Source organism: Papio anubis, chromosome 18, assembly GCF_008728515.1.
Source record: "Papio anubis isolate 15944 chromosome 18, Panubis1.0, whole genome shotgun sequence".
NCBI lineage: Eukaryota > Metazoa > Chordata > Mammalia > Primates > Cercopithecidae > Papio > Papio anubis.
Window position 1 is genome coordinate 69,583,709 of NC_044993.1, and position 18,571 is coordinate 69,602,279.

The 18,571-nt window shown below is 62.5% G+C and overlaps 2 protein-coding genes across 3 annotated transcripts in view; one reads left to right on the forward strand and one right to left on the reverse strand.

Annotated features, from left to right (window-relative positions):
- Window positions 1-18,571, forward strand: part of LOC101006632 (coronin-7) — a 63,862-nt gene that overhangs the window by 29,604 nt on the left and 15,687 nt on the right. For both annotated transcript variants that reach the window (XM_009195890.4, XM_021931713.2), the window contains exons 8-9: window positions 600-686; window positions 1,163-1,245. In XM_009195890.4, coding sequence (XP_009194154.2) covers window positions 600-686; window positions 1,163-1,245 — 170 coding nt within the window. The remainder of the gene's footprint in view (window positions 1-599; window positions 687-1,162; window positions 1,246-18,571) is intronic.
- On the reverse strand, window positions 5,704-17,345 carry VASN (vasorin). Its single transcript, XM_003916464.5, has 2 exons — window positions 17,164-17,345; window positions 5,704-8,363 (listed from the first exon to the last, which is right to left on the reverse strand). Exon 2 carries the CDS (start codon window positions 8,352-8,354, stop codon window positions 6,333-6,335), a length of 2,022 nt encoding a protein of 673 aa, XP_003916513.1. The 5' UTR covers window positions 8,355-8,363; window positions 17,164-17,345; the 3' UTR covers window positions 5,704-6,332.

Here is an 18,571-nt window from a genome sequence, read left to right on the forward strand (position 1 = left end):
CAGGAGAGGCACTGCTTGGCGCTCTCTGGACGTTGCCCAGAGGTGGGTCCCAGGCCCTGCCTCCTGCCTGGGGCGGCCGCAGTGATCCTCAAAATCCCCCAATTTACACGGCACTTTGCCACAAGCCCTGCCCTTCCACATGGCAACAGCCCTGGGAAGTGGGTGGCACCGCACCAGGTGCCCCTTACACAAGTGAGAGAAATGACGCTTTGAGAGAGTGTGGCGTCCCCCAGATCACACAGCTCATGGGGGCAAGAAAGTGCCAGTGCCTTTAAGCCCCTGGTGCAGTAGGGAAGGGGCCTGGAGCTGGGGAGCGAGGCAGCCTTCTCTTTGGGAGGAGGGACACTCGGGAGGAGCGGTCAGGTTGGCCTCTGGGCGCAGAGCTGCCCTCAGCTGGGGCAGAGGCGGGGCTGATCCCTGGGGTGCTTCGGAGACCTTTGGTCCCAGTGGGGACGTGGAGAAGGAACCAGCCCTTCCCACCCTCTATGAGGCTTTCAGGCAGGTGGGCAGCAGAAGTTCCCCAGCTCAGGCCCAGTCCAGGGGGCCCCGCCTACCAGCAGGGGGCCTTGGGGCTCAGGTCCACCTCTTGCCTCCTGCAGAGCACACAGGCCCATGAGAACAGCAGGGATAGCCGGCTGGCATGGACGGGCTCCCGGGAGTACCTTGTGTCTACTGGATTCAACCAGGTAGGGGGTTCCTCCTGGAGGAGCAGGGCATGGCCAGGTGGGGACGTGTCCAGCCCTTCGGGCAGGGACGAAGCCAATGGGAGGCGGGGGACTGAGGGCCAGTTCCAGGCCTGTCCATATACGGCCTGACTGTGCAGCCGGGTCTCAGAGCCTCAGGGGACTGACGGCTGCTGAAAACTGGCAGATTCCATTTGTAATAGCTCAGCCTGACCCCAGGAGCTATAGTGGCCCCACAGGGACCGAGTCCATGGAGGGAACCGCCCCTCACCCCTTGTCACCTAAGGGTTCTTAAAGGGGCAGAACATGAAAACCCAAACTCTCTTTCCTTGGGGTGACTCCTGTCCCTATTCCAAGCCCTGCTCTGAGGCAGGTGCCCTGTGTCAGGCTGTACCCTCAGGCACTGGGTTTCCCGGGAGCGCCCGGGTGGGGCTCTGAGGGACAGGCCCCTCTGAGCCCCTCTCTCGCCCTCCCTGCAGATGCGTGAGCATGAAGTGAAGCTGTGGGACACGCGGCTCTTCTCCAACGCCCTGGCCTCCCTCACCTTGGACACCTCACCAGGGTAGGAGCTGTGACACGCGGGTGGGCTGGGGGGCTGATGACCCAGGGTGCCACTGGCAAGGGCACCTGATCCGGCCTGTCAGTGAGGCGGGCTGATCTCCGGGGTGTTCTGGGGTACCTGATCTGGGCTGCAAGGCCTTGCAACAGACATCTGGCCCTGTACCCCCGAAGCTTCCAGGTATCACCTACAAGAGGTGCTCTGGTACCCCTTTGGCCCCTGGTAACAGAGTGGGCCCTTGGTCACCAGAGGTTTCATGGCCAGGGGTTGACACAGGCATGCTTGGCATTCAGGGAGAGGGTGTGGTCTGGAAATGCAAGAATGCACTTCATTTTTCTGTGGATGTTCTGGTAGGGCTGAGGCCCAGGGAGGCTCCAGGCTATGATAGGAGGGTGGGCGTGCTCATTGTTGGACAGCCTGGCAGGTTGGAGGTGGAGGTAGAGGTGGAGGTGGAGGTGGAGGTGGGCCTTGGCTTATGCGGCCCTCTGAGGTTTATGCGGCCTACTCCGCACCAGCCATGTGCTGTCCTGTTCTATCCTGAGGTGTGTCCCCAGGTGAGGCTGGTGTCCAGGGAGCCTGGGGGGCTCCAAGTGCACCTCATCCTTCCATCTGCCCCCAGAAGTGTGTGGAGAGGGCTTTTGGCAGTGCCTGGCGGGGTCCTGGCCAGGCACACTCTGGCCTTGGCCCACTGCGGCTCCGGAGCCAGACACCAGGAGGCCCAGGGCAAGCATTTATGAGTGACCCATCCATTCAGACCACCCACAACACAGCTGGGGAAACTGAGGCTGGGGCTGTTCAGAGACGTAGCCAGGCAGGGCCAGGGTGGAGCGGCAGGGACTCCATCCGCCTTCTGAAGCTTCAGCCATGACTCATGAGGGCCTTGCTGGAATCTTCGCAGGCAGGGGGATCCGAGAACGTCAGAGCCAGGAAAGGGGTGGTCCTTGGCAAGCTTATTCCTTCTTCCATTGCATAACTGAGGAAACTGAGTCACAGGCAACAATGACCTGTCCAGGCTCTGGGAGCAGCAAGGGTATGTGTCTGGGGGTAAGGAAGGCTGTGGGATCTTCCGGGGAGTCCCCAAAAGAGGTCCCACCTGAATACCAGTGAGAGCTGCTGCCAAGGGCTTCCCCCGGCTGAGAGCCGCCCAGAGAAGCGGTAGGGGTCAGGGTGACAGTGACGCCCTCTCCCATCCTCTCACACCCAGGGAGGGGCTGAGAGCTGGCAAGGTCCATTTTACAGATGAGGGAGGCAAAGGTGAGCAAGATTCAGCACCTTCCCTGAAGTCACATGGAGGGGGAGAGGCAGAGTCAGGGCTGCCCTCAGCCTCCTGCCTGCTCTGGGCATTGGGGATTCAGGGAGGAGTCAGTGGGACCCGCCTTGCCTTGAGGAGTCAGAGCTCCCGGGCCTTCAGACTCTACGTCTAGGATCTGTCCCCATGTCCCCCATCCTGGGCCTGGAGCTGCCTGGCATCTTGTCTTCTAGACCTTTCTAGCTTAGATAGCCCCTTCCTCGCAGGGCCCCCAGCAGAGGCATTGGTGTGAAGGGACCCAGCACCAGTCACTTCCACCCACCACTTCCTGCCTTCCAGGCTCCGCCCCCAGTAACAGGGTCCCCATCCCCTGCAAGCATCTCCTGCCCCGCCCCAGTGTGTCCTCTGGAGGAGTTAATGATGCCCAGACCTCACGGTGCCACTGGCCAAGGCTGACCCTGTAATTACCACAGTTAAGAATAGCCTCGAAGGACCAGTGAGGACTGGAATTTCTCAAATCACTCCCAGATGGGTGGCCAGGCCAGGGTCCTCTCGCCTCTGCCCCCGAGCCCTGGCCCCTGCTCTGCCTTCCTGGCACCCTTGGCAAGGGAGCCGGGACTCTCTAGCCCCCATGAAGCTGGTGGATGCCAAGGATGTGTGCCAGCCCCCCAGCTGTTCTGAGAGGTGGCGGGTCCCCTGCACCCCCAGGCATCCTGGAAGCTGGAGATCCCCACTGACTCCCTGGGGTGCCAGGACCTCTGAGCAAATCTGGGCTGAGCATGGAAGGTCTGGAGTGTCATCTATGGGCACGGGAGGTTGGCAACTGCATCCACTCCACCACCCTCGAGTTCTGTTTTACAGATTTTCCATCTTTTCTTGGGCAGAACAGTGTGTGCCCTCATGAGAGCTAGAGGAGGCCAGGGTTCATGCACACACCCCATCTCCTCTTCATCCTTACCCAGGGGCCTCCACTGTGGTCCCACCTATGCCCTCCCCGTGACATTCGTGGAGTATCTGAGGGGAAGCCGGCCACAGGAGGAGGAGTGGGGGCTGGGAGCCAGGCCAGCCTCAAACACCAAGGTCCTGTCTGTGCTCAGGCAGCATCCACGGAGGGCTGCCCAGCACTTTGTGTGCCTGGCACCATGCTTGATGTCAGGTGGAGGTGGGAGGATAATGAGAGGGACTGGCAGCCTGCACCGAAGGAACATCTCATGCTTTGGTCTGGGAGGTGCAAAGATACACCTGTCTTGGGTGCCATGCTTCTGGGCGTGAACTGAGCGGGGATGTGTGAACACCTTTGAGGGGGCTGGGCGAACTGTATCACCCCCTACCCCATAGATGTAGGGTCTGTTGCTTCTGTAGCTCACAGTGGCCCTAAGCCCTCCCGCGTGGCCGGCAGCCCCATCCGTGGCTGGGGAGCAGGTGCTGGGGTCCTGTCTCCACTTACTGTGAGCACGCTGTCTTCCCTCCCTGTGGCCGCTCCTTTTCAATATAAGAGGTCGCCGGGCATAAAACAAGAGCAGGTGTCGCCCACGTGGCCCAGAGCCTGCTGCGGTCAGCACCTGGTGATGGGGGCTCGCACACCCCCACATCTGCCCCTGGTCCCTGGCCTAGAGTCAGGCGACTTGTCCTGGGTCGAGGCTGCATCTCAGCTTGGCCACCCCCTGGCTGGGTTCTCCCCTTCCCCGAAGCCCTGATCTGATGGCACACTCCAGACAGTTCCTGGGAAGGCTTCCTTTCTTTGGGCCCTGTCACCCCCCGACTGCCCCCCCACCACCGTCCCACTCGGCCAGGTTTGCTTTGCAGTGAGAACATTTTTTCAGCAGCCACCGTGTTCAGCGGCAGCCTCAGGCCCACAAAGGCCCCTTTGACAAGGCAGCCACGAGAAGGGGGAGGCAGGCCTGGCCACAGCCACTCCCCTAATGGGACCCAGGCCTACAGGAAATCCACCTGGGCTGCCACTGCTGCCTCAGGAAGAAGGGGCCCCACCCAGGCCCACTGCCACCACCCACTGCCCACCATGACCCACGGCCCGCCTCCTCCCTCCCTGTGCCAGAGCCCTCAGCAGCCGATAATTGAATCCAGAGCCTCGCGTGGCTGGGCCTGACTCGGCACTGACATCAACACCCGCGCCGCAGGGCCTGCTCCCTGGGTCTGGCTTGGCTGACTCTGTCCCACCAGGGGTGAGGCTGAGTGCTGGGGGCTGGGGCCATGACCTGTGGGACAGTGGCATGGGGTCTGCAAGAGGCTCACTCCAGCATGTTCTGGGTGCCCCTGCAGCAGCAGCCCAGTGGGCCCCCTCCCCTCCCCTCCTTCCCACTGAGGGTAACAGGAAAAGATGCTGTGTGTTCATCACTGTCCCCAAGCTCCCTGCACCCAGTCCAGGCCACAGCTGCACTCAGCATCCCTGCCCCCACCTCAGCATGCAGCCTTCCTGGAAAATGCTTCCACTTCTAGGGTTTCCGGAAAGCCTGGGCACATCCCTAATGCAGGGGCTGAGGGGGCATCCCAAGGCCACCAATCCTGGCACCATCTGCAAGCCAGCCTGGGCCCTTTGTTCCTGTCTCCCAGCTTGTCCTGCCAGCTGGGGCTCAGCTCCTTTCTCCCCACCCATGGGGTCCCTGCCTTTGATGATTCACACTTCCTCTCCCAACAAAGCCCTCACTGCAACCGGGAGCAGGAGGCAGGGAGCAGGATTTCCCTGCTGCACCCATGCTGGGCAGTGGGGTGGCATGGGGCTTGGGCCATGCAAACCTGGCTCTCCCAAGGCACTGTAGGGAAGGTCCTGGAGCCTGTCTGGTCCCGGGACCATCCATGAGGCCTGGAATGAGATAGCCCAGGGTCCTGTCCTTAGAGGAAGGCAGGCAGTGAACTGCCCATTAGACCAACCCAGGAGGGCCTCACCGGGCCCCACATCTGCCACAAGCCTCTCCCAGCCGCACGTGGGCCAGAGCTCCTGCTGGCGGAAGACGGGGCCTGGGGAAGGTGAGGCTTCCTGACCCGTCCTTGTCCGAGGCCAGAGGCAGCCCTGCCCCACCTGGGCCCAGCCTCACCTCATTCAAGCCTACGGTGGATGGCACCCAGATCAGGACACCTAGGAGGGCTGCCCAAGCCCAGGGGATGCTGACTGAGGGCCCCGGCTCCCCATAGCAAGGGCTGCTCCTCGATCTCCCTCCATCCAGCCCTTCTACCCTGGGGCTGAGCCCAAGAAACACACTTCATCTTTTATTTTCTTACAAAAGGCCTTCATATCATCGTTTGTCTTACAAAAACCAAAGTCCTTGTCTCTGAGTTTGAAAAACATCTTCCCAGAATAAATGGGAAAGGATCTCTTATAAATATATGTATTTTTTTAAAAAAAGCAAAACATGTTCCTAAAGCATCTTCCTTTCCAGTTTCTTTTGTTCCTTCGCTTCCTGGGGCCAAAGCTAGAGTCACACAGCCCCGTCGCCCACCTGCTCTCCCTCTGCTCTTTCTGGGAGCTTCCTTCACTGACCCCCAGGGTCTGCTTGGAGTGGGAGAGCCCAGCAGGGCCCAGGCATGTGTTACCAGCACATGGCAGGGCCGGCGTGCCGAGGGACTGCACGTTGCAGAGGGCAGGGCGGACGCCGTCCTCATAGGCACTCGGTTCTGGGGACATTAGGGCTCATCAGCTGGGCCACGGCATCTCACAGATGAGGAGACAAGGTCCAGAGGGGACAGGACCCAGCTGTGGTCACACAGCCCTGGCTGCACACGTCCCCGAGGTTGGGACTGAGAACTTACGTGGTGTGGCAGCAGGAGGGGGCTGGCCGTCTCACTGGCTGAGAGCCTGGCCCCAGCTGCCCTGTCTCTCCCTGGCTTAGATGTAGGGCTTTGCGTGGAGGGGTGACTGGAGGCCAGGCCCTGGGAAGCCCATGAGTGGCACCTCACACTCAGACCCGCTGGGCAGGGCCTCTCCACCGCCCTCTGTTGCCTTTGGGCCTGGCTCCAAGGGGGCCTTCACCCCCTCCAGTTCCAGGGGCCCAGCCCCTGGCCCCACCTGCCCTTTGTCCTGAGCCGCTGCTGCCACGGCCCGCCCCCGCCGCACACAGTAGGCTGCCCCCACTGCAGCCAGCGCGGCCAGGAACACCGCGGCCAGGGCGGGCGCAATGAGGAGTGGCAGGTTGCCCTCGCGGGCCTGGGTGACTGGGGCGTGGTTGGAGTGGACGGCTGGGGGTGTGCGGGCCTCCCCGCAGGCCTCGTCGCCCTCCGGCACCCGCCCGGGCCCCAAAGGCATGACACAGATGGAGTAGGTGGCATTGGGCCGCAGCTGGGTGACCGTGTACTCAGTGAGCGAGGCGGGCAGCCGCAGCGTCACCAGACGCTTATCAGGGCCCGATAGGTTGCGGTAGGTGAGGCGGAGGCTCCTGAGCTGCACAGAGCTGCCCTGGAGGTAGCGCTGCAGCCCCACACGCAGGGAGGTGGGGCTCACCGGCTCGATGCCCAGGGTCAGGGGCCGTGGTGGCCTCGGCGTGGCTGGTGTAGGGCTGGGCTGTGTCCCCTGCCCCATCTGGCTCTCACAGTACAGGCCCGTGAAGCCCTCAGGGCACAAGCATGCCAGGTGGTGCCGTGCTTCCAGGTGGCATGTGCCCCCATTGAGGCAGGTGGACGGTGGGCAGTCCTGGGGCTGGGGGACAGGCCCTATAGTAGGTGGGGCAGTGGAGGGCAGGCTGGGGGCCTCAGTGGCCGGCTCTGTGGGGCTAAGCCAGGTAGGAGCCAAGCTAGAAGACAACGGTGTAGGCTCCCGCACCATGGGCCTCGTGGTGGGCACTGCGGCCGTGGTAGTGGTGGCTGGGCAGCCAAAGTCGGCGTAGTCAAGCTCCAGGAGCAGTCGGCCAGCATTCTTGGGCGGGAAGTGGCAGCGCGTCTCTTCAGGGCTGGCCAGTGTGACGTGGCTCTCACGCACCCAGGGGCCAAACCAGCTCAGGGGGCACACGCAGTTGAAGGGGTTGCGGGCAGCTGCCAGCAGCCGCAGGCGGGGGAAGAGGCCCGAGAGGTCGGTAGGCAGGGCCTGCAGGCTTAGGTTGCTCAGGTCCAGCTCCTGCAGGGCAGCCAGGCCGGCCAGGTCCTCGGGCCGCAGCTGGGCGATGCGGGTGTTGCCGGCTAGCCGCAGGCGCGTCAGGCCCCGGAGGCCTCGGATCACAGGTGGCACTCGCTCCAGCTGGTTGTCAGACACATCCAGGTCGTGGAGGTTGCGCAAGCGGCTGAAGAGCCCCTCGTCCAGCTGCTGCAGCCCCAGACCGGCTAGCCGCAGCGCCTCCACATTGGCAGTGTCCAGGATGCCGGGCTCCAGGGCCAGGAGGCTGTTGTGGCTGAGGTCCAGCAGCAGCAGGCGGGGCAGGCGCAGCGGGGGCAGTGCCCTCAGCTCGTTGTCCTGCAGCTTGAGCTCCAGGAGGCGGTCGAGCGTGTCGAAGGCACCAGGTTGGATGTGGCGGATGCGGTTCTTGCCCAGGTAGAGGCGCTCGAGGCGCCGCAGGCCATGGAAAGTCTCATTGGTGATTTCATGCAGCCTGTTGGCTGTCAGGTCCAAGTTGCTGAGGTTGGCGAGTGGCTGGAAGACCCCGCTGGGCAGGCTGGCAATCTGGTTCTGTGACAGGTCCAGGAGCTGCAGGCTCGGCAGGCCGGCAAAGCTGCCTGTGTCGAGCGTGGTGATGCCGTTCTCAAAGACGTACAGCCCCACTGTGTTGGGTGGCACATCTCGGGGCACCGTGGTCCCCTGGCGGGCAGTGCAGAAGACTGTCTGTGGCTGGCTGCACTGGCAGCCGGATGGGCAGCCCTGCACCCCGGGCCTCAGGGCCAGGAGCAGGAGCAGTGGCAGTAGCAGAGGGACCCTGGAGCACATCTTCTGTCCCTGGGAGCAGAGAGGAGGCAGAGACAGAAGACCGTGAGTGAGGGGCCTAGAGGGCAGCCACGCCAGGAAGGGCCAGAGGGAATTCACTGCTCCTGCCCCCAAATGCAAGAGAACCCAATAGTTATGAGTCAGGTCGTCAGTGCCCCTGAACCAGGTTCTGTCCCAGCCCTGTCACTCCCTCACTGTGTGACCTTGTCGTTACATTCAGTGCACATAGAGGTCATCATGGGGCCTGACGTCCACTGAATGTGCAGTGACCATGCACCACTTCCTCCTGAACCCCAGACCCTCCTGCCTCTGCCTTGGTAGGTTCCCCCATCCCCTGCCTCAGAGGTGGACAGGGAAAGAGAGAATCGAGAATCATGGGACTTGGAGCGGCAGCTCCTCCCTACAGGGTCTGGAAGAGGGGGCAGGCAGGCAGCTGGGTGGGTGTGTAAGCAGAGAAGCTGGCTGCCCTGGTCCCCGGCTCCTGCTGCCACGCTCCGTGTCCCGCCCTCCTTGGAGGAGGGACTGTAGCGGGAAGACTTCACATGGAAACTATGGGACCTGTGTTTTTCCACTTGGGCAGTCAGACCTGCTTAGGCTGGGGGCTGCGGGCCGCCAGGAAGTGGCCGGCGGGAAGGTTCCTGGAGGAGGGGCAGAGGTCACAGGCATTGGTAGGTGTCCCCTGTGAGGGAGGGAGGCGGGGAGCTGAGGCTGGTGACACAGCTGGAGCTGGGGGCCACAGGGCTCAGGTGGGGACACTGGCTACATGGCAGCCCCAGGGGCAGTGCCAGGCCTGGGAAAACTCTGCAGAGTCATTCATCTACTGTTTCTATTTTTTTGAGATGGAGTTTCGCTCTGTCGCCCAGGCTGGAGTGCAGTGGCGTCATCTCAGCTCACTGCAACCTCCGCCTCCCAGGTTCAAGTAATTCTCATGCCTCAGCCTCCCATGTAGCTGGGACTACAGGTGCCAGCCACCAAGCTCGGCTAATTTTTGTATTTTTTTTAGTAGTGACGGGGTTTCGCCATGTTGGTCAGGCTGGTCTCAAACTCCCGACCTCAGGTATCTGCCCACCTCAGCCTCCAAAAATGCTGAGATTACAGGCGTGAGCCACCGCCCCCAGCTTCATCTACTGTTTCTTGGGGTCTGCCCTGGGCTGGGCACCAAGAAAGATGAGCAGCAGCCATCCCCTCGGCAGTGGTGGTGCAACTCCTTCCCACATGCCAGCTAAGTGGGAAGGACTAAGGAACACTAAGTGTTTACCATCACCTCAGGTAGCCCCCTAGCAGCCACATCAGGGCAGACAGAAGAAAGCAGGGCTCATGGAGGTGCAGGGACTCGCTGCCATTGCAGTGCCAGCAAGTCCGAGCCAGAGCTCAGGTGTGCAACAGCCGCCTGTGATGGGTGCATGCCCTCCAGATGCCCTGGGGGCGGGGGCTCCCACCAGCCACTCCAGGCTCCAGATCTTAGCTGCACTGCCCAAGTCAGGCAGGTCTGTGGCTGGCCCCCATCACCTAGATTCCTGGGGAGACCACTGGGGCCATCCCCAGGAGCAGCCCTCCCCACCTTGGCACCCCTAGAGTCCATGAGCCTCATACTGGGTGCCAGCCCATCCCCAGGAAGCATCCTGCCCAGTGGTGCCTACAGCTCACACAAGAGCCCTTTGTGCTGGAGCCTGGGCTTCCCCTTCCCCCACACGGACCGTGCAGGTAGTCCAGGGAACATGACCCCCACCCAGCCTGCACTCCACCCCACTGCCCCAGGCTGGGGGGACCCATCCATGGGGCTCCCTCTCCCCCAGGTACGTGGGTTTCTGGAATGTAAGGAGGAGGAGCAGGTGGTCCCAGGACAGATTAGACAAATCACTGGTGAGGTGGCCACTGAGGTCTGTAGGTAGCTCGAGGTAAAGGAAGGAGCCCTTGTCCCAGGGTTTGGCCCACGCAGGCCCTGCCCACCTGTAGTATTGCACTGTCAGAGTGTCTCCCCTAGAAGCCACCGACCCTGAGCCCTTAGTCAGTTATCGACAACAAGCGCACTTCAGAGGCCAACAGGCTAAGCCTCCCCGACCTAGCGGTGTGCCCCTTGCTGTCGTGTGCCCCCTCACCTCCCTAAGGTGAGACCCGGCCTGCCTTTGCCATAGGTGTCTCCAGGCCCGCTTAGCTCACCTCTGCCGAGTGAACAGCCCAGGAGGGCCTGGCACTGAGCAGTGGAAGAAGTTAGCACCCTGAACCCTGGGCACGTGTCCCTGGCCCGGCCAGTACCACCCCAGGGGGGCTCGTGTCTGATGACCTAAGGCCCTGGGGCCACACCCCCAGCCTTCTCCTCCCCTGTGGGACCTGCTCCACCCTCACTGACTCAGAGGACGGCGGGTGCGGCCTGGCCTCCAGATGTGGGCTGTGAGTGACCCCCACCCACCCCATGTCCATGTGGGGGGTGAGGCCACCTCTGCCTGAATTAGTCCTCCCAGCGGGGCCAGGCCAGGGTCACAAAGGGTGCAGCCAGGTTCCAGGGTGGGAAGGGACCCTCCACGTGGCCAGCCTGGCCACCACTGTGGCCTCAGCTCCCCTTGGGCCTCATTTAAGGTCACAGTCAAAAGCTCTCACTCCAGACAGGTGGCCCTGGGCTCAGAGGTGTCCAAGCTGCGAGGCCACAGACAGTGACTTTGCTCTCACACCTCGGTTTCTTCATCTGAGTATCTGGGACACTTCAGGGCTGCAGTGGGGGCTGCATGTGGAGTCCTCAGCCCTGCGAGGCCAGGTGTGCAGGCCAGCTCTTAGGGGTACATGCTGGGAGGTGCTCTTCTCCCTGCACTATTGGGTCTTTAATCAGCAAGGTTGTGAAGGGGGAGGGGATGCTGTGGGTCCATCTGGCCACAGGGTGGCTTTCTGGCTGACAGGTTGTGAGCTGTGGAGTGTGCGTCCCTGTCAGCAGGACAGGGGTCTGGGTCGGGACTGTGGGCTGGGGTCCTGGGCTGACCACCCAGCAGGTAGCAGCCAGCCTGCTTCCCAGCCCCGTAAAACGTGCGGTGAGCTCTTTTGCCTGAGCCCCAATTATACCCCCACAGCAAAGGGAGGAGGGAGGAGGCAGCGCTGGAGCTTTGGAAAACCCCAGAGTTTGTAAGCTACAGGCTGGCAGCTCTGAGGGCGCCGCCAGGGGCTCCTGGCACTGAGGAACCCATCAGCCAGCCCCGAGAGGAACCCAGTGGGGGAAGGCTGACCGTGGAGGCGACGGTGGCGGGGTGGCAGGGGACAGAGGCCAGAGTTCCTTTCTCAACTGTGGGCCTCAGTTTCTCACCTCTGGAGCTGGTGCAAGCAGCCCTGCCCCCTCACCCTCTGGAGTTGTCATTTTCTGTTGTCCTGTTTGTTTTCAAATGCGGAAGTTCTTTTAACAAGTTCTGGGAGCTGTCCCGCCCGCCTGGGGTCTGGGCGTGTGCTTGGTGTGGGCGCTGGGCTGGGGGCTGTCTACAGGTCACACTGTGTTTGCTGCCGCCCACCCGCCCTCCCACCAGTGATCCCAGGACCTGAGCTTTGATATTTGATCCACTAGTCAGGCAGGGAGGTGAGACCTTTTCCTCTGCCCAGTGCAGGTGGTGTTCCGGAGGCAGCCCTGGGATTCGGGGATGTTGGGGGGTGGGAAGATGACAGCGAGGGTCTGGGGTCTCCCTCCTCCACCCAAGTTCCTCAGCCTTGCTGAGTGCTGCTGCCGGCCTTGCCCCCTCCTTGGCACAGTAGCTGGCATAGGGCGATAGGGTCCACAGCCCAGCCACGGCCCCCACCTCAGCCCCCATCATGCAGTGGGGACTGTTCGTGGCGCCTGTGTCTGGGGTGACTTGGTTTGTGCTCGGGGCACATGCTAAGTGGTCGGTAAACATTCACTGCAGAGGGCGTTACTCATAAAGGCAGAACCCTGCCTGCCCCCCGGGCGCGGGTACTACTAAGGGAGAGGGTTTCAGGCCAGCTTTATACAGATCGGACGCCCCCACACCAAGGCTGCCCTTCACCCTGGGGCCTGGGGGCGGGGGTGGGGTATCTCCGGTTCTGGAAGGGGGCATGTGGTGGGTGATCTGTCCTTTGGCAGTCCCCTTCAGCACAGGACTTCAGGGAGGGGCCCTATGAGTAAGGAGGACAAGGCATTTGTATCTCATCTCCCAGGGGGACACCCACCCACCCCCTGGGGTACACCACACACGCCCAGGGTCAGGCGGGGACGGGCGAGGGGATAGCATGGCTGGGGTGGGACCCAGGCATCTGGCAAGAAGCACATCAGCCCCTGGCGAGCTCATCTTAGTGATCCTGGGGCAGGCGGTGTGCCTGCTGAGTAGGGGACAGGCTTGGACAGACAGACAGACAGTCTGAGGCCAGCACGCCCCTCCTGTGCCGGATGCTTCAGAGTGGGTGCAGGACAGGCGCTGCAGGTCTGACCCTGAGACTCCGGGCCCCCGCTCCCCATGCTGGCCTGCCGAGGCTCTGTGTGGCCGGCAAGGCCTGGCAGCAGCCCAGCCCCGGGAGTCTGCCAACCCCCTCAGGCAGGCGGGACTGTGCCGGCGGCCAGGACGGCTGGCTCCAGTTTCGCTGACGTGTCCGAGGAGGCTCAGGGCCCGGCTGGGTCCGCCCCGTCTCCCCTTCCTTGGGACACAGCAGTCCCAAGGGCAGGGCAAAGAGGTCAGGGGTCTTGGGCCCTCACAGAAAGGGCAGAGAGGGCTGGGCCTCGAGTTCCTCAGGGACTGCGGCAGGTAGGCCCTCCCTATAGGCGCGGGGACCCCTGGCTGGTGATTGAGCGGGGGTCCACACCGGTGTCAGCCTCTTTACTCCATCCACCACCCCAAGCTGGCGCTCTTCATTCCACAGATAATGCCACAGCCAGGAGCTCGGTCAGGCACTCAGCACGCTTTGTGACCTCACCCAAGCACGCTCCCCTCTCTGGGCTAACATCTCCCACCTGTGACGCCAGGGCTTTGCCCCGGGGCTGCACATCAGAATCACCCAGGAAGCTTTCAAAAAACCTCCATGCTGGGGCCCCACCCCCAGGCCAATTAAACAAGAATTTCTGCCGGGCATGGTGGCTCATGCCTGTAATCCCAGCACTTTGGGAGGCCAAGGTGGGAGGATCACGAGGTCAGCAGAGGGAGACCATCCTGGCTAACGTGGTGAAACCCCGTCTCTACTAAAAATACAAAAAAATTAGCCGGGCGTGGTGGCAGGCGCCTGTAGTCCCAGCTACTTGGGAGGCGGAGCTTGCAGTGAGCCAAGATTGCGCCACTGCACTCCCGCCTGGGGGACAGAGCGAGACTACGTCTCAAAAAAAAAAAAAAAAAGAATTTTTAGGGGTGAGACCCAGGCAGAGCTGTATTTTGGAGAAGCTCCTTGAGCGAGTCCTCTGCACAGCCAGGGTTCAGAACACCAGGGCAGAGGATAGCAAAGGAGACTGTCAGGATGTCAGCTCGTCTTCCTGTGCAGGGAGGGGGCTCTGGATCCCGGAGCAGGTGTGGACCAGCTGGCAGGGCTGGGAGAGGAGCAGGCACAGGGCCTTCCCTCCTCCCTCCACCCAGGAGGCTGGCCCGGCCCCAGGTGGGTGCCTTCAGTGGCACCGTGGGTGACTTGGCAGCTGCCAGACCTGTTAGCCCAGGGCAGAGAGACCAGTGACTAAGGCCAGGCCCCAGCTCAAGTGAGTCCCTGGGGCAGTGGGACGTGCCATCTCAGTCACAAGAGGTGCAACCTGTCAGGGAGGACACCTGTGGCCCTGAGAGCTGTGTGGTGTCTGCAGCCCAACTAGAAATGGGCCAGTCCAGATGCCACTGTCGGCACGCGGCAGGTGTGATGCCACCAGGGCTGGGCCTCAACACGGGGCCTCCTCACTGCCCGGTCCCCACCCAGGGGCAAGCACCCATCTAGTAAGGCCCTAACCTGCAATTCACCCTGAACTTGCCAGAAGAACACCTTAGTCACCAAGGAAGGCCGCCAGCCCTAAGCTTCCTGGGCCTGGGGATCTGAGAAGGAAGTGGCCCTGGAAGGGGTCTTGCCTTTCTCAAGTTCCCCATGCTGAACCCCCCCCCAGTCACCCAGGGTTCTTGGCCAACCCGTGGCAGAAATGGCGCCCCTGGGGTCTGTGAGCTGATCAATCAGCAGGCGGGATGGACTAAGGGAGGCAGAACAGGACCTGGCCACTGAACCACAACCCAGCCCCCGCACTGCTCTCAATGCCCAGCCGGGCTCGGGGCCCAGGGCCAGCAGGGGCCCCAGCGGCCGCCCCAGCCCCTTCCCGGTGCAGGCTGGCTCCCTCCTCCCTCCTTAATTAAATCTCTCAGGCAGCCCCTGAGGAATGTCAGAGCCTTATTGCATTCCCCACGAGGAGTCTGGTGGGGGCCGTCCCCAACCTTGGAGAATAATTGGCCCCTGGCCCACCCCCACCCCCCCCTAAAAACCGAGGTGGCCCGAGGGAGCCTCCTCCAGCCTCCTCACACCCAGGGAGGCTGGAATGAGGAAAAGCGGGGGAGGCTGGCGGCCCAGCGCGGAGGGAAAGCGATCCGGCTGACTCTGGAATGTGGAAACCGATAAAAGGAAGGAGGCTGAGGCCCTGCCCCTCCTGGTGCAAGCAGGCTCCCCCAAACACCCCCGCCCACCCCCAAATACACAGCCCTGCTGCAGTCACGCGCACGCAGACACGCCCACACTAGACACACACCCACTGGGCAGTGCTCCTGCAGACACACACACACACACACACACACGTGCACCCTCCCCCTGCTCCAAGAACTCACGCAAATTCCACAGCAGTGAGGGGAGCTGGTTTTCTTGGCAGCACAGAGCCTTGGGCTCCCCAGCCCAGGGAGGGGACTCTAAGGGCAGCTGATGGGGGGTCCAGGAGAGGTCACTAACAGAGTTAGGTGGCCTTGCTGCCCTCCCGTGAGCTCAGGGCTATCCAGTGGTCAGGGATGGCTCTGTGGGCAGCCTCCCCTCTGCACACCTCTGTTCCACTGGCAGGACTGGCTGTCTGGGCTGCTGAGGTGGGAGCTCCCTCCGGGGCTCAGCAGGGCCCTGCTTTCTTGTTCCCAGAGGCTGCCCAGTGTAGTGTTAGGATCCACTTATAAGCCCAGGCAAGGACTTAATTCTCTTTACTTGGGACTTATCCCAGCTCCCCCAGGGCTGTCGGTGGGGGTGACAGTAATGGGAGCTAGGAGCCACGGACCCATCTCCTGCCTAGGGCATCTCCCTTGCCATCTCCCTGGCCCCTGGGCTGCCTGCCAGAGGGGCCTTCCTTGGTTAAGGACAGGTCTGGGCAGTGTCTGAGAGGCTCCTTATGCTGAATCCCCTTCTCCCATTCCCAGAATATGGAGAGAGGTGCCATGGATGGCAAATGCCCTGGGACCCCAGCCCGCAGCCCCACCTCCATCTCCATCTGACCCTCCGGACCCACAGGTATCAGGACAGCTGTTCCAATGCGCAGGAGACGGGGGTGGGACAGGCAGTGCCCGGCCCCCAGGCTGGCATGCGTGTGCGCATCCTCCCTCCCCAGGCCCAGGGGAGGCTAGATAATGGTCTGGAGGGGATCCAGCTGGGCTGCTCATCACCAGAGCCTCTTCCTGCCTCTGACACTCTGTTTACAGAAGCTCCAGGCCAACTCCCCTGGGAGAAGAGAGTAAACTCAGGGGACTGCTCCCCATCCCCCACCTGCCTGCCCCAGCTCTGTTGGGTTTTTGTCAATAGCTGGGCCCATCCTGGACTTTGCTGCCCACTAGACTGGCCCTAATGGACCCTGCTTGGAAGGTCCCAGCCCGGTCACCCCTCTATGCCCTCAATACCCAAAATACAGTCTAGTGTGAAGGGACCTTGGAGATTTTATCCAGTCCCCAGCCCTGGAGGCGCTCAGCCCAGGGAAGGGGGCTCTAGGTCCCACTGCCTCTCTTCAGAGCCTCACCTGTCCTTGGTGCAAAAGGCAGGCAGGGGGACACCTAGACCCCCAGGACCTCTTCCTTCCACCCTGCACGCTCCACCCCTGGGCCACAGCAGGAGAGGCGGTCAGTGACCCTGGTGTGGCAATCGTTAACGAAGGGGGGAGAGGCAGAATGGTTGGCACCAATCGGCTGGCCTGCCAGTGACCACAGGGGACCTCGGCAGTCCTCAGGCCCCAGCACTGCCAGCCCAGGGACACAAAGGACTAGGCTGGCTCCAGGCCACTGGGTTTGCAGCCCAAGTAAAGCCCCTTCCCTGGCAGAGGCAGAGACCCGGCACCCTACGACCCGGAGCACTAAGGGCCCTGGCCAGTACAGGTCCATCCCCCACCTGGAGGGATGGGCATCAGACGCCCACCAGCCACCCCCCGCCCCTCCCTAGGGCTGCATATCTGTAGCCCCCAGCTGTGCTTTGAGTGACAAGGGTCCAGAGGACCCCAGGCAGCCCTTCTGCACAGCAGCACCTACTGCCGGACCCCAGGAGGGAAAAGTAACCCAAGCCTACGCCTTGGCTATCCCCCCTCAAAGGGGTCTGAATCATAAAACTGGTCATGCCGGAGGGCCCAGCCGTGGGAGAAGGAAGCATGGGAGGGGGTGTTTATTTTGTCTGCAGCCTTGCGGGCTCACCGCACACTCAGGCGCGCACCCTGGTCGGCCGCGGGGCTGTCGGTGCCCCAGGACGGCGGGGAAAGGAGCGCACAGGGCCTGCCCGCCGGGCGGCCCAGGTGACCGTGCGGGGTTGGGACCGCGGTCCCGAGAGTGCGTGTGTGCGCGCGGCGGCGGTCCTAGCGCGTGAACCGCGCGTGTGCACAGCCTGGCCCTGGCGCCCCCGTCCCCGCCCGCAGCCCCCCAGCCCGGCAGAAACTCACCGGGAGGCGGCGGCGGCGCAGGGAGCCGGGCGGGGCAGGCCGCGGCCTCAGTCTTTCCCGGCCGGTCGGGCCCGACGGGGTCCTGGGTCCCGAGGCAACCGCGTTCGAGTCCGCCTCCACCCGCCCCGGGCTCGGGCTCCGGAGTCGGCTCGGGGGAGGCCAGTTGCGCCTTAAGAGCCCAGGGGAGCGGGCCCGGCGCGGCAGGGGGCGGGGCCTCTCCCCATTGGCCGGGGCGGAGCTGCATGGAGACACGCCCCTTCCCCACCGAGGGGTTCGTGGGCCGGGTTGGCCTGGCCCTCACTCTGCGGCCTCCGGACCTGGGCATGGAGACCTTGTCTGTCGTGGGTTTGCCGGATGACACTGGGCAGGTTCCTGCTTTTTGTGTAAAAAGCGAGAGACTGTTTAGGAATCCTAAGAGTCACAGGCCAGATGCCTATGAGGCGCCAGGCAGGTGACAACTGCCAGAAGTCCACGCCAGGGCCTCTGCGGCCCTGGAAAGGCGGGATGGTGGGAGTGGGTCTGGTAAGGACTGAGTCCTCATGACCAGCCCGGGCCAGCTAGAGCTTTGGATTTTTGAAGAGAAACTGGAAATCCAGATTTTTAGGTGAAATCTTTCAATGTGTTATTGTTGGTAGCTAATCCCAATTTCAAAAAACTCCTGGCAGCCCACACAAAGCCCTTTCAAGAGCCTCCTAAGTACAAACTCCAATGCCAAATCTGAGCTCAGGGTCCTCTTAGCCACGGCAGCCTTCAGAGTTGTGAGCAGCCCTGGACTCCCTTCCCCACCATATTATGACAGGAAGGGACTGTGTCAGGGAGGGCAGTGGTGGTCTGCCCACGGCCCCACAGTTACTGGCAGCTTCAAGCCTGAGATGTGAAGGCATAGAGGTGGTCACCGTCAGTGGGTGGGACCTGGGCTGCAGTTGACAGTGGCCCTTGATGGGGCAGGAGGGGCGGGTGCCAGGGGCTGGACTAGTCCAGAAAAATCCCCTGCCTTGGAGGATTCCAGGAAAACACTCTGCCCTCCTCCCCCTCCGCGTTTGTGGTCAGTCATGCTTCAGAGCCTTTGGGGGCCCAGCTCAGCTCCTGACTTCCGGAGAGCCTTGGGACACCCACACCGCCTCCAGCCCGGCCTGTGGCCAAGGCCCTTGGCTGGGCTAGCTCTAGTCTTTGGGGGGCCTGAAGGCTTATCCCTGGGAGGCTGGGCCACAGCAGCTGGAGGGTTTCGTAGTCTCTGGAGGACTCAGTTATCTCCAGAAGGCAGGATGGCCTCTGTGTCTAGCCATCAAGGGCTAAGCAGGGTCTGGCTGGGACAGTCACCTTCTGGACCTCCCCTCCACAGGGCTCTCTCTCCACAGGGTGCCTTTCCAGGGCTGGCGGGGCTCCACACCCCATACGTTTCTCAGTC